At 40.6% G+C, this 12051-nt stretch overlaps 1 protein-coding gene across 2 annotated transcripts in view; it reads left to right on the plus strand.

The window, feature by feature from the left end:
• The first annotated feature begins 2290 nt into the window (after positions 1-2290).
• Positions 2291-12051, plus strand: part of FIGN (fidgetin, microtubule severing factor) — a 117856-nt gene continuing 108095 nt past the window's right edge. The window contains exons 1-2 of one of the 2 annotated variants that reach the window (XM_016197719.2): positions 2291-2442; positions 3243-3412. In XM_016197719.2, the coding sequence (XP_016053205.2) occupies positions 3388-3412 (25 nt within the window). In that variant the 5' untranslated portion in view covers positions 2291-2442; positions 3243-3387. The remainder of the gene's footprint in view (positions 2443-3242; positions 3413-12051) is intronic. The other variant, XM_016197790.2, reaches the window with a different exon arrangement.

Genomic DNA, 12051 nt, shown 5'->3' on the forward strand with positions numbered 1-12051 from the left:
CATAAGCTCTTCACGGTTGTTGTTGTTGTTTTTTTAATTCATCTGTACTCAATCAAACAGTAGCCCATAGATATTTTCCTACACTTATTTCTTTGTGGTGAAACCCAATGGGTAACTTTTCACAATATCGTTTTCAAAGCTATCTTGTAAAATATAACTAAAGGGGCTTCAGTGTTCTCTGTTACATCAGAATAAAGTTCTTCTGTTTTATTTTGAAGCCTGGTTTTTAAAAATGCACAGAAAGGTCAAATCCATTCCAAAGAGAAATCTCATTCCTTAGAAATATTTGGTAAGATCTTGAATCACTTTTCTTTTGTCTTTTAAATTCTATCATTTGCCTAGATTTAACTAAAAGAATGTTTCCTTCTCATCTCGTTAGCAAAATGCGCCCATTCGATGGCTAGCTTTTCAAAGGTAAGAAAATCACAAGAGGAGGAGGGAACTCATTTCCAAGTATGTATTTGGTGTTTTTAAAACGCTTCATTTCGTCATGGGGAGACATAGTTTTAATCTATTAAATCTATAGCCAGAGAAGCAGGGGAAATGTGAGGAGAGTCAGTCCCAAACAAGTCTATTTTGTGTCCCAGTCTTCAAGGATAATATTTTCAGCTTGACAGCTCCTGGTCGAATACACAATTCACCTCTTCTCATTCTTAGCTTCGCTGAAATACAGAGGACTGGATGTCCACTAGGCCAAAGTATAGACTTAGCCTTTATGAGAGTCATATTTAATGAAAACGAAGAGAAACGATTACCTCACTCGCTCTCTTTCCCACTGCAATTCCTAAAGAACTTTGCGGGGCACATTATCTCGTAGACATCATGATCAAATGTTATTGTTGGCTTTATCATCTCAGCTGGATGGTTGGCTGGTCTAGAATGAAATAGGTTGAAGGCAAAACTGGAAGCCTCAAGTCTGAGCGAGGTTCCCATGCAAATGACCCCGGCTTGGGGGTGGGGCGGGGTGATTAGTAAACCGACTGAGCTTGCCCTGCCCAGTGAGCGTCTGGATGCAGCACATTTACATCCAACAAGAGAGCCCAGGAAACGTGTGTGTTTCTTAAACCTTATGTTCCGAACAAAAGGCTATCTCAGCAACAGACAATCAGCACTGCATTGCTCCCTGGGATGCGGGCAACACACTCAACTGCACATTTCATTCTTCCTCGGCTCCCAGCACCACAAAAGCCCCCCTACTCTCTCTCCGCTCCCGGGTCCCCAGGCTGCTGCCTGGAAGGGGGCTGGGAGCGCAGCAGCCCGACGCCGGTGCCCGCGCCCCGCAGCCCGCGCCGGGCCCCAGGCGCTGCGCTCCCCGGCCCGCGCCGCCGGGGGGAGGTAGGGAGGAGCGGGGAGCGCGGCGCGGACCGCACACCTAGACCCTCGGGCTTCTGTGCATTCACGCGCAGGCGGGGGAGGGGAACGAGGTTCACTCGGATCCCCCCTCCCCCAAAGTTGCCTGTTCTTGGCAGATAAAGTCATTGCTCCGGCGGGTGCTGGGGGCCCAGGGCCGAGTGTGGGCGAGGTCCCGGCTCGCAGGGCCAGATCTTGTCCTGTGCGCGGAGTCCAGGGGTGGGGAAGGGTGGACGCGCCGTAGCTGCCGAGAAGGGCCGGGAGCGGGCAGGGAGAGGCCCGCGGGCCGGAGAGCCGCGCACGGCCCCCCCTGTCCCGGGCCCTCCAGGTCTGGCTGGGGGGGAGGAGGTGCAAGGGCCGGCCGGCTGGTCACGCGTGGGAAGGCAAGGTCCCTTCCCCGGGAGGCGCTGCTCCCCTGTCCCCAGGCCGGGCCGCCCGAGCGCGCGGGCCGAGAGAGCTGCGGGCCCCCCGCGCGCGTAATCATGACCTCGGGCCCCCCTCCGGGCCGCGTGAGCGCGTCGGCGAGGCTGGGCGGCCGCCGCGGCCCGGGCCGTGTAACATGACCCGAGCGGCCGGCCGGCCGGCGCGGCGCGGCCATTGAGCCCTCCCTGCCCATGAATCTCTGGCGCGTCTCTGGCTCGCGCGCCCGCCGCCCGCCCGCGCCTCCCTCGCGCCCCCGCCGGCTCCGCGGGCCCCGGGCCGCTCCCTCTCCCTCCCGGCGCTCCCGCCGGCCGCCGCTCGCCAGCGCCCGCCTCTCGCCCCTGCCTGCGTCCCGCTCCCTCGCGGCCGCCTCCGTCTCTTTCTCCCTCTCTCCTTTGAAAACTGATCTTTGGCTCTTAGTGTGAAAGTGATTTGAATTTGGCTCGGCGGCGCTCTGCGCCTGCGCCCAGCCTCTGGCATGCTGGCTCCTTCCAAGCAGCTGTTTTGGGTTTGAAATTCCAACATGGCAGAGGCTGCAGTCCGTCTTCCCTTCAAAAACTTGGAATGATTTCAAATCATAGGCACCTTCACTTAACCCCGGCTTCCATTCATCAGCAAACACGTCGGATCGATGCTGCGCTAACCTATCGGCTTTTCGCTCCGCGCGTTCAGGTAAGAGGAGCTTCGTAGTTTCCTACCATCTGTTTAAATTTGTTTGTGTTTTTGTTTGTTTTATTTTAAAAGAATGTAAATAAACCCGAGACCTGTAATTTAGAAAAGAAAAGAAAAAAGATCTTCGAGTTGTGTCGTGAACATTAAATTTAATCTGCAGTCGTCTCTGCTCTGTACGCCAACCTGCTGTCTAATTTCTCTGTACAAAGTAGCCCTGAAACATTAGAACGCATATTTTTGCTGCTTAATCATTGTAACAATAGTGTGGGATTAAGAGTTCGCGATGGCAAGAATCTCGTTTTCCGCTACATTGTGCTTACTTATGACTATCTTTTTTACTTCGAAAATAAATTAAAAAAAATAAAAATAAGAAAGCGGAGCCATAGGGTGGGGTTAGACTTTCTTCGGGAACTAACTTCTAAGTAAATAAGAAGTGTAAATAAGAATCTTGCACACACAAAAAGTTGAGGTTAAATTGCAAGCTCGTGGCTGGGGGGACGTGAAAATGTCAGAAGATCGGTTGCAGAAAAATGTAAGCACATCATCTTGGAGGGGGTACAGCGTGGTGGGCGTATTGTTGGCGAGGAACGGGAGAGAAAGATGTATAATTTAATGGTATATACAATCCACTGATCCTATTACCGTCCTCCCCGGAGCTCTTGTTAGTTTCAATGGGAGTGAGTGAAATTGACATGGACTTGCATTCCTGGTCATGTGCTTTTTTTCCTTTCTTTCTTCTCCTGTGATCTGAGATCCCCTTTTTGTTGATGTTGCTTTCCCCCTTAATTATATGCATGTAGGTTAAATGAATACCTGACGAAAGGGCCCACGTTTCAAGGCAGTGACATTTGATAGCTGAGAGGAAAAGTGGCTTTAATGAAAAGCAACCTTTGGAATTCCTGCTTGTGAGAAATCCAATTCAGCTTTTTGTGCTGCCAGCAAGAAATGATCAGTAGCACCAGTGTTTATGGTATGTCAGTTTTGGAATTTACTTCCTTTGCATCTAAATAGGAAAGACAAATTAAATAGCATGGTCAGACCGTGGAGGACCCTGCTTGGGACGCAGATGCTCCTAATATAGAATTCCTTTCTTTTAAAAACATATGTAATTTTAATCTGTCAAAAATGCTTGTTTGTTTCTGCTATCACTTGTTTATATATTTCAGTTTTGATTAATAGATTACTGGAGTCCACTTTTACTGGGTTTAGCTGTAATCCCAAAGTTGCATGTTACTAGTAACGCACTGTATAACCACTGAAGTCAAATGGTATGTAAATTAGTTAAACTCAGTGTGGGGTTCTTTTGGGGAGGGGGCCGGGTGTAGAGGGGAGAGGGCGGGAGTGTGGGGAAAGATTGCTTACTAATGAAAGTATATATATATATATATATATATATGTACACACACAGAACTGGGTGAATTTTTTTTCTTAATCTATTAATGCATCTGGACTATCGGCTCTCTCAATAATTGCACTTTGTGGAATAATCAGTTCTTCTGAGTGTGTGTTATTTTGGGGGGATGTGGGTGAGTTATGAAGGGAAATCTTTTACATGAATGTAAAAATATAGTTTGATTGCTTAAAGTCCTTAAATGCCTTTTAAGGAACAGTGGTATTTTTTTTCTTTCTCTTTTTTTTTTCTTTGCTTGCCATTCACTTGTCTGCCTGTCAGCGCTTTTTACTTTTAACCTGTGACAGAATTAAATAATCAGGCACTGAAATTGACTTTGTTTGAAATCGCTCTTTCCTCTTTCTTTACCGAAAAAAAAAAAAAAAAAAAGAGGTCAGATAAATGGAGTGAGAGGGGGTTTTCAATAGCTCTTGTGACCACGCCGTGTGTACACTTTGTGATATTCAATTAAGACTAAGAGGGAACAACAACAACAAAAAGATGTTAAAAGTATTTTGCATAAGCGAAGGCTATGCCCACTTTAAACTGTTTCTTTTTTTTGGTTACATTTACCCAAGCACCGTGCCTTCGCGGTGGAGAAGAGAGAAGGAAGGAAAGGGAGACTGTAAGAAACAAATAGCGGTGGGGCAAAGCTGCCAGGGGTCTGCAGCGTGGCCGCGGGTCCTGCTCTCCCCGCGCAGCCGCGCATACGGGGGAAGGGTCTGGAGAGCCGCCGCGCGACAGGCGCTTCTGGTTGGACTCCAGTGACTATCGAACTAAGCACACACCAGCCACCACTCTTACACGATAGGAAGGATTTGATTGAATTTTGCATTTGGAACTTGTTGACTTTGAGGCGATCAATAAGAAGACTGTTTATTTTAGATGCACATAATTTGCCCTGAGAAATGTTTTAAGGAGGAGAGAGCACAGCTTTCTTTCCCCCGGAGCTGTTGGAGCGAATGGGATTGCCAGATGGGCGATTTCCCTCTGTGATGTTAAAGCTGTAATATATATTCAGAGCAGATTGGGCTGCTGCCTGTGATGAGGAGGATATTACATTTATAAATTTTAAATCGGATCTCAGACAATGTGCTGAGAGCAGAAATTGGATGGTTTGACTGTTTACCTTATTGATACTTAAATGTGATTTCTGGGTAGTAGTAATAATAATCATTGCAATAATATGTAAAAAACACACTGGGTTAGGCAATCATATAATTCATGACATTTAAACAGCAGATTTAAGTGTGTAAATTGCCCCCCACCCAGGCTCTGCTTACTATTAAATAATAGTCACATAATTTATTTCCCTGAGTGTTTAAACGCCTGTTGTGCAAATGATGTTCACTCAGGAGTCTTGTTATCATAGGCTAGAATTCTGGGAGAAAAAGTTTATATATACATCTATAAAGTAGACACTTGTGTCCATGTATAAAGTGGCATTAGTGGCTCCTATTTTGTAATTCTATTACTTGGATTATTTTTAGATTTTGTCTCAAATGCGTGGCCTAAAGGAACCAGAGCTACAAACCTAAAAGGCTGGAAAGTGGGCAAGTGCTCACACTCTGGCAGCTCTGCTGTTGCAAATTAAAAGTGTGTTGTGGTCAGGAAATGAAAGCTACAATGTCTCTTTTGAACAAGTCGTTTATCAAGAGAAACATCTATCAGGGACTGCCTTGTCACATTGATCCTCTAAAAGTTAGGTTTGAGGTGGAAACTGCTTTGATGTTTTTGATCCCAAATTTAATACAACAGAAAAAAAGCAAGGATATTTTGACCAGAATAGATTTTTTAAAATATTTCCTGGAACCAAGAAGATCTGTTTATTAGTATTGTACTACGTGTGAAGTTTTTTGGACACAACAGTTGAAAGGTTGAAGGGGAAACCCCAGCCTTTATAAATGGCTGGTGGTTAAAATATATATTTATAGTACATTCAGCTATGGCTTGCTTCTTGGTTCACATGGACATTTTGAAAATAGATGGCATTAAAGGGAAACTTAACTTGAAGGAGTGTTTTGGAGCAATATGCAGAGATTAGTTTTCATTCATTCACGTTTTAGAGTTGCCCTCTTCCTTCCCTCCTTTCTTTTAATCCTTTATTTCTATGTCCTATCTTCATTACATGTGTGACATATTAGCTTTTATTTGGAAAGTAAACATTTTTCTATTCAAACCATTTCCCAAAACATGCTTGCTCACATTTTCTCTATTGTTTATTAATTGTGCATGTGGATAGTTATCAATATTAAACTACATGGACTCACAAAGCTTTCGGAACTTCAGCTTAAAAATATAGGTAGGTAACAGGTTAAATATGCCATGTATTCGTGAATGCTGAATATGTTGCATGCGTTATTCAAATGTTAAAAGGTATTGTTAAGAAAATGACCAAGTTTTGTTTTCTTTTTTAAAAAATGTGGTTTCTTTATTTGTGTGTGTGTGTGAAAGCTGTTAAAGGCAGCCTGCTTCATTTGGGGAGGCAACGATATGAGAGAAGTCTTTCTTCTTTGAAACAGAGTTTTTGGATACTTGTCTTATACCGCTGGTGGCTACTTGCTCTTTCATATGGGTCTATCAGCAACTAGGCTGATAGACCACAAGGAGTGTGGTGGGAGTTTTGGGAAGTGTAATACTTGCTAATTAATCATGTCTGAAATGAAAGAATCATAGCAGGGCAATAAAGTCTCATTGTTGTTTTCCTGGAAGAGGGTAAGACTTCTGTTTGGAAGCTGTATATGTGAGTTGACTTGCTTTTTTCTTGTTTTAAAAACACAGTTTGTAGGGTCTCTTTGGAATTATTTCAGGAACCATCTTTTTTTTTTTTTAAACAGAATATTTTTCTTTCTCCTGGCTGTACCAGATCAGCGAGATTCTTAAAATTGTCTCTGATGTCTTCTGAGTGAAAACATAGAGTGTTTTTCTTTAGTTATATGAAAGTCTCCAGTGGCTAAGTTTCTAGTACTAGTTTTTTTTTTTTCCATAAATAGAAAATCTTTTTTGTGTTTTTATTTATGATAGGCAGGGACTTTGAAAATGTTTTTGTAGGCAGGTACTTATGACAGACATACGAGACAGCAGAAATCTCATTAATTACTTTTAGATAGCACAAGAGTATGGCCAGAGGGCAGGAAAGAAGTCGTACTTCCAAGAATCTATAGAGAAAATCTGTATAAAACTTGAGATTTCTAAGATAGTTTAAAATATTAGCTACCTGAGATCAATGAATAATATTATAGCTAACTTCTTTTTTCCCTTTGAATTTTGGGCTGTCACTTTGTAGAATTTAAATATTTTGCTCAGTTAGTCTCAGCATGGAGTCAGATTACAAAACTTTAAGTGTCTGCAACATTTTTCAAAGTTTTTTTATCTCAAAGTGAAGACGGCTATGCTAATGATTCCCTATTTTTGTCTGTTTGGATGCCTTGAATGATTGCCTCATTAAGTAATCAGCTTCACTGGTCCCAAATCAGTAGAATTGCTAGGTGTACTTGAAACAATTGCAGGCTGTTATGTTTTGTACTTTCTAGGCTGTTGCTAGAATCTGGTTTAATAGAAATGTTTGCTGTTTTGCCTTTGATCGATATATTCTTGAGTACAGATTTCACATGCTACTTTTATAAAGTACCACAGTTATTGTTGTAGAGCTAATAAATTTAATTACCAAGAATTTAACTTGATTTATAAATTTTTGATCGGAAAAAATTGTTCTGCAGACATTTGTGTGAAATATTGACGTATGCTGCTGATCAATAAGACTTGATTAATCAGCATATCTGCTTTTATATCTTGACTCATTGATAAGCCAGAATAAATAAATGACACAGGAAACAATGGGAAATTTGTTTTCAATAAACAACAATTAATATAATTGTTGCTTTCTTTGGGATATATAAGAACTGATGTTTTATTAAAATCAGTTAAACTTGGAAAATATTTTTACATACTATTTGAAAGACTGCAAGTCCAAATATTGTTCCATCTTTCAGTCGTCTTTCTCTTCCCTTCTCTCCCTCTCTCTTTCTCTGCCCCTCTGTCTCTCACACACACAGATTCTGCCTAAAGTTTTTGTCTTATTAAAAATGAAAGATTTTTTTTTCCCAAAGACTGAAAACAAATTCCTGTTTAGCAAGTACTTTTCATGACTGGATTTTATAATTTTATTACTTTTTTTCTAGACTTGCCTTTTATTATTCACTTTTCATTTAACTTATGGTAGAAATTTCAAGCATAGGTGCTCTGACATGATTGTTGATTAGCGATCCTTTTGATATTTTTGATGTTATCATTTAAATGGCAATTGTACTTGAGGGATGCTCAATGCAAGAAATGCAGATAGTGGAAATAAGGGGTCGGCAAGGAGAGGGTAAAAATCAATTGTCCTGATAAGTTTGCAGCAAATCAGAAGCAGGTGGATGCTGCGTCCCCAGGCAGCACAGACGCCTGCCCAGGAGGCCCTGCCTCCGCACCGCACATGCGTGCGGTACCTGTTGACCGGCGTCTTAGCTGAGGACTGAGGCGGCGGGAACGATAGGTGATCAGAAACCATCCAAACATGAGATATCATGTGGCACTTTCTGTTAATAATATTTACATATTTTATGCAACAAATCTGCTTGTTGTCTTGTTACTTGAATATTGACACTTTGTTAACATTGCATATGGTGGGCTGTTGTTTCAGGGTCTATTAGAAGCAGTCAATTCAAAGGAGAATTTCAATGCAGATATGTTTATGTCAAAGATATGAATAATGGATATGTTTGCTTCCATTTCAGCTACTGTGATTTTCACGAAGTGTTGATAGTATCGCTGCCTCCAATCATTTTTTGAAACTGATGTATCTTGCAAGTAGAATGATGAATTATTATATGAAAGCCCAAGGTTAAATTTTTTGTACCCTGAAGTCCAACTTAAGTGTGTATGTTTTTATGTTAGGAAATCTTTTTTAGAAAGTATTTTTTAATAGATACAATCTTGGGGAATTTGCAGCTTGTTAGGATTTTGTTCTCATTTTCACATCACCAGTAGCTTCTATTAAAAGTTATTAGTGATCTATAACTTACAAAGATTTTTTTTACTATGGAATACATCATGTAGAATACCTATAAAATGTTTTCTTTTCCCTAGTTTCTTAATGTTGAAAGTAGTTTTTCTCAGTTCCCTTTATGAGTTTTGATTGCTGCTGGTAATTAATATAGTCCTTCCATTCCACTTGTGGATATATTTCAAACAAGAGAACAGAAACTACATTTTACTTCACACACCAAAAAAAATCTCTTTTCCCACTTCAACTGTTTGCCTTATGTCAATTGGATGCTTTTTAAGCAATTGACAATTGATTAAATGCCACATGCATATGACAGTAAACTCAACTGAGGAGGAGTGACCTCTACTTACATGCTCTGGTTCGTGAGGAAATACTATTCATGGAAACAGTAAAATTCAAAATAAAAATTTTAAAGTAGTGTAATGTGAAGCCATGAGTTTCTAGATTTTGCTATCAACTTTTTGCTGTTCTTTTGATTTGTTATCTTTACCGTAACACACGTCACTTTCATCAAGGACTGGCTACGTAATTCTGGTGCTTGGTGTGAAATTGAAATGTGGGGCACCTTGTTGAAAAATTATTAAGAATTCAAGACGGCATCAGCAGAGCTTGAAAACAAGTGCCAGGGCCCTTCTGGGTGGGGGACCCTGTGGGCCTACAGAGGACTCGGAGCAGTGAAACTAGCCCTGCCTTCACCACCCACACTCTTTTACCCAGGGCCTGCTTATGGAAGCCGCTAGGTCTCCTACTTGGAGACAGACTATGCCACAATAATTCCATGTTCCTCTGCCTAGAGAGATACTAATGGAGTAAGAGAATGGATGGGAAAATGGACCTTCAGGTATCTTCTGCTCTTTCTATATGTGGTGACTTTAATATTTTCCTTTATCTCATGTTGTCTTTTGTCTGATATGTGCTCGCATATATCTTGTGAATTTTGAAGCTATTCTTAAAAGAAACACTGTGTTTTGGAGTTATTTGTACACAGGCACATGCTTAGCTATGTGTTCCTCGGGCACAGGATGAGTAGAAGGGGTGAGGATTTCAGTAGGATTTGTAATAAGAACCCGGGAGTTTCTCTGTTGGCATGACCGCAGCTCTGACACCACATGTGTTCTCAAGCTCAAGTAAAATAAGTATTTTTAATGTGGAATCTTAATTAATCTATAAACATAGAAAATCCTAACTATTGAAAAGTAAAAGCACTGCTCATTGAGTGCTAGTCAGGGAAGGGGGCAAACACAGAAGTGATGATCTTGTTATCATAGTGGCAGCGTTGATATTTTGACAGGAGAAAGTGGCATTGTAGTTACATAAACACGTGGTGACAGCTGGGTACAGATGAAATGTAGTCTTTCTGCTCATATAAGTATGATATAAAACTTTCAGTGTGTCATATTCAAATTGTGAACTTGGTTTTGAACTTGAATTAGAGTGAGCCCCTCCCCCCTAAGCAATGTGGTCGCCCCTCTGTGACTCCTTTCCCTTTGGTGTGAAGTCTGTGTCGATGGGTGGACAAAACATTTGCACTGTTGCTGCCTAAGGTACTTCTCAAGGAGATCAAGCTCCGTATTGAGATACCTGAAACTAAATTTTGAAGTCAAGCAGCTCTTTCAAATCGAAACTGAGATATGATGGAATGTCCAGCAAATGATGGATCTGAGGGCACTTGAAGTTGCACCATTTATTTTCAAAAGATATTTCTCACATCAGATGACTGCCAGGAAGGGAGATATCAAAGGCCTCGGAAAAGTAACTGTCCATTTATGTAATCCAAGACTGGGGTGAGGGTGGGGGGCTTTAAAGATATTTCTGAAGAGGAAAAAATATTGAACTTATTTTCAATGCCTTGTTAGACTTCTTGGAGAGAAATACTATATATGAGACCCTCTAAGAAGTAAATTCTTTGCCCTGTGTAATAACAAGGCATTGCTCTCTCGGTTGACATGTACTTTAATAGAAGGAGGATTGGAAATAACTATGACATCAGTGTCCCACTTAATTATAAATTCACCCCTCAGTTTAGGAGTCTTTTGCATTAAAGACATTGTAAACTTGAAATATTTTAATAGGCAGTTAGCCACAATACATATTTTTTAACGTTCTAGGTTGTATAACCTATCTACAAATTCTGTAGTATAATTTAAATTGGGACTTTCTTTTCCCACCTGACTTCTATCCTTTAGTATGTTGTATTTTCACATTAAATGTTTGTCTTGAATGACGATTAAACCAGGAATCTGGGTAAATATGTGGCAATATAGTGCACTGGAATGCCCCAAATAGCTGTTTTATTTCTCTTCTGTACACTTCTTCCCCCCCTTTCCATTTCAAATTGAAGATTGTAAACTCTTCCTCTTAGATCATATACCGGAATGATGCTAAATTATAAATCTTAATTAGGTATGATTCACTGATTTTAATCTTACAAGGTAATTATTCTGAGTAGGATAAAAGGTTCCCTTTAAGATAGAAAGCATTTTCATCACAATCTCCATTTAAGATCAAACAAAGACAACTAAATAGAGTACCATTATTCTTTTAAGCTTAAGTCAATATTTTGAATTTAAGTATATGGATGAAGAAATAATAGTGAGGGTAGGGTAGTCTTACTGTTTGCAAACTTCCCGTGCTTTTTATAAATTTTTCTGCTAGGGATTACATGTATTTAAAGGAATCTTTTAATTAAAAGTTACAGTTTTGATGAACTACATGGATGGAATAAGCTCTTGTGCATGTGCACAGATACACTTCTTTGTGAAGGTATCGATGTCAGGGACGCCTTTGGTATTTCTTTATGAGTAATTAGGTTAACAGGGTTAGTTAGAAAATGTATCCTTTCCTGGAAAATGAAAAATTACATTCAAGCAGAGGTAAAAGAGTAGAACATATTCATGACTTTAAGTACTTAAAAAGATATTTTATGACTCATTTTTAAAGAATAATACCCAATATGTAACTTGTTAAGAATAATAGCCTTTTTTTTTTTTTAAAGCACATCTATATTAAAACTGACTTTCTTTCCATGAGTCACAAATCTGGAGTCAATTTTAGGCCCAATTTACAAAAGATGTGGGTCTAATCCCCCGACCCCCTCGTGGTATCCTAGCCAGGAGTGTTAGTGCAAAGTTCTCCTTTAAAGAGGTATTTCCATTTGCATTATTTAGGA

Source organism: Miniopterus natalensis, chromosome 8 (assembly GCF_054644295.1).
Source record: "Miniopterus natalensis isolate mMinNat1 chromosome 8, mMinNat1.hap1, whole genome shotgun sequence".
NCBI lineage: Eukaryota > Metazoa > Chordata > Mammalia > Chiroptera > Miniopteridae > Miniopterus > Miniopterus natalensis.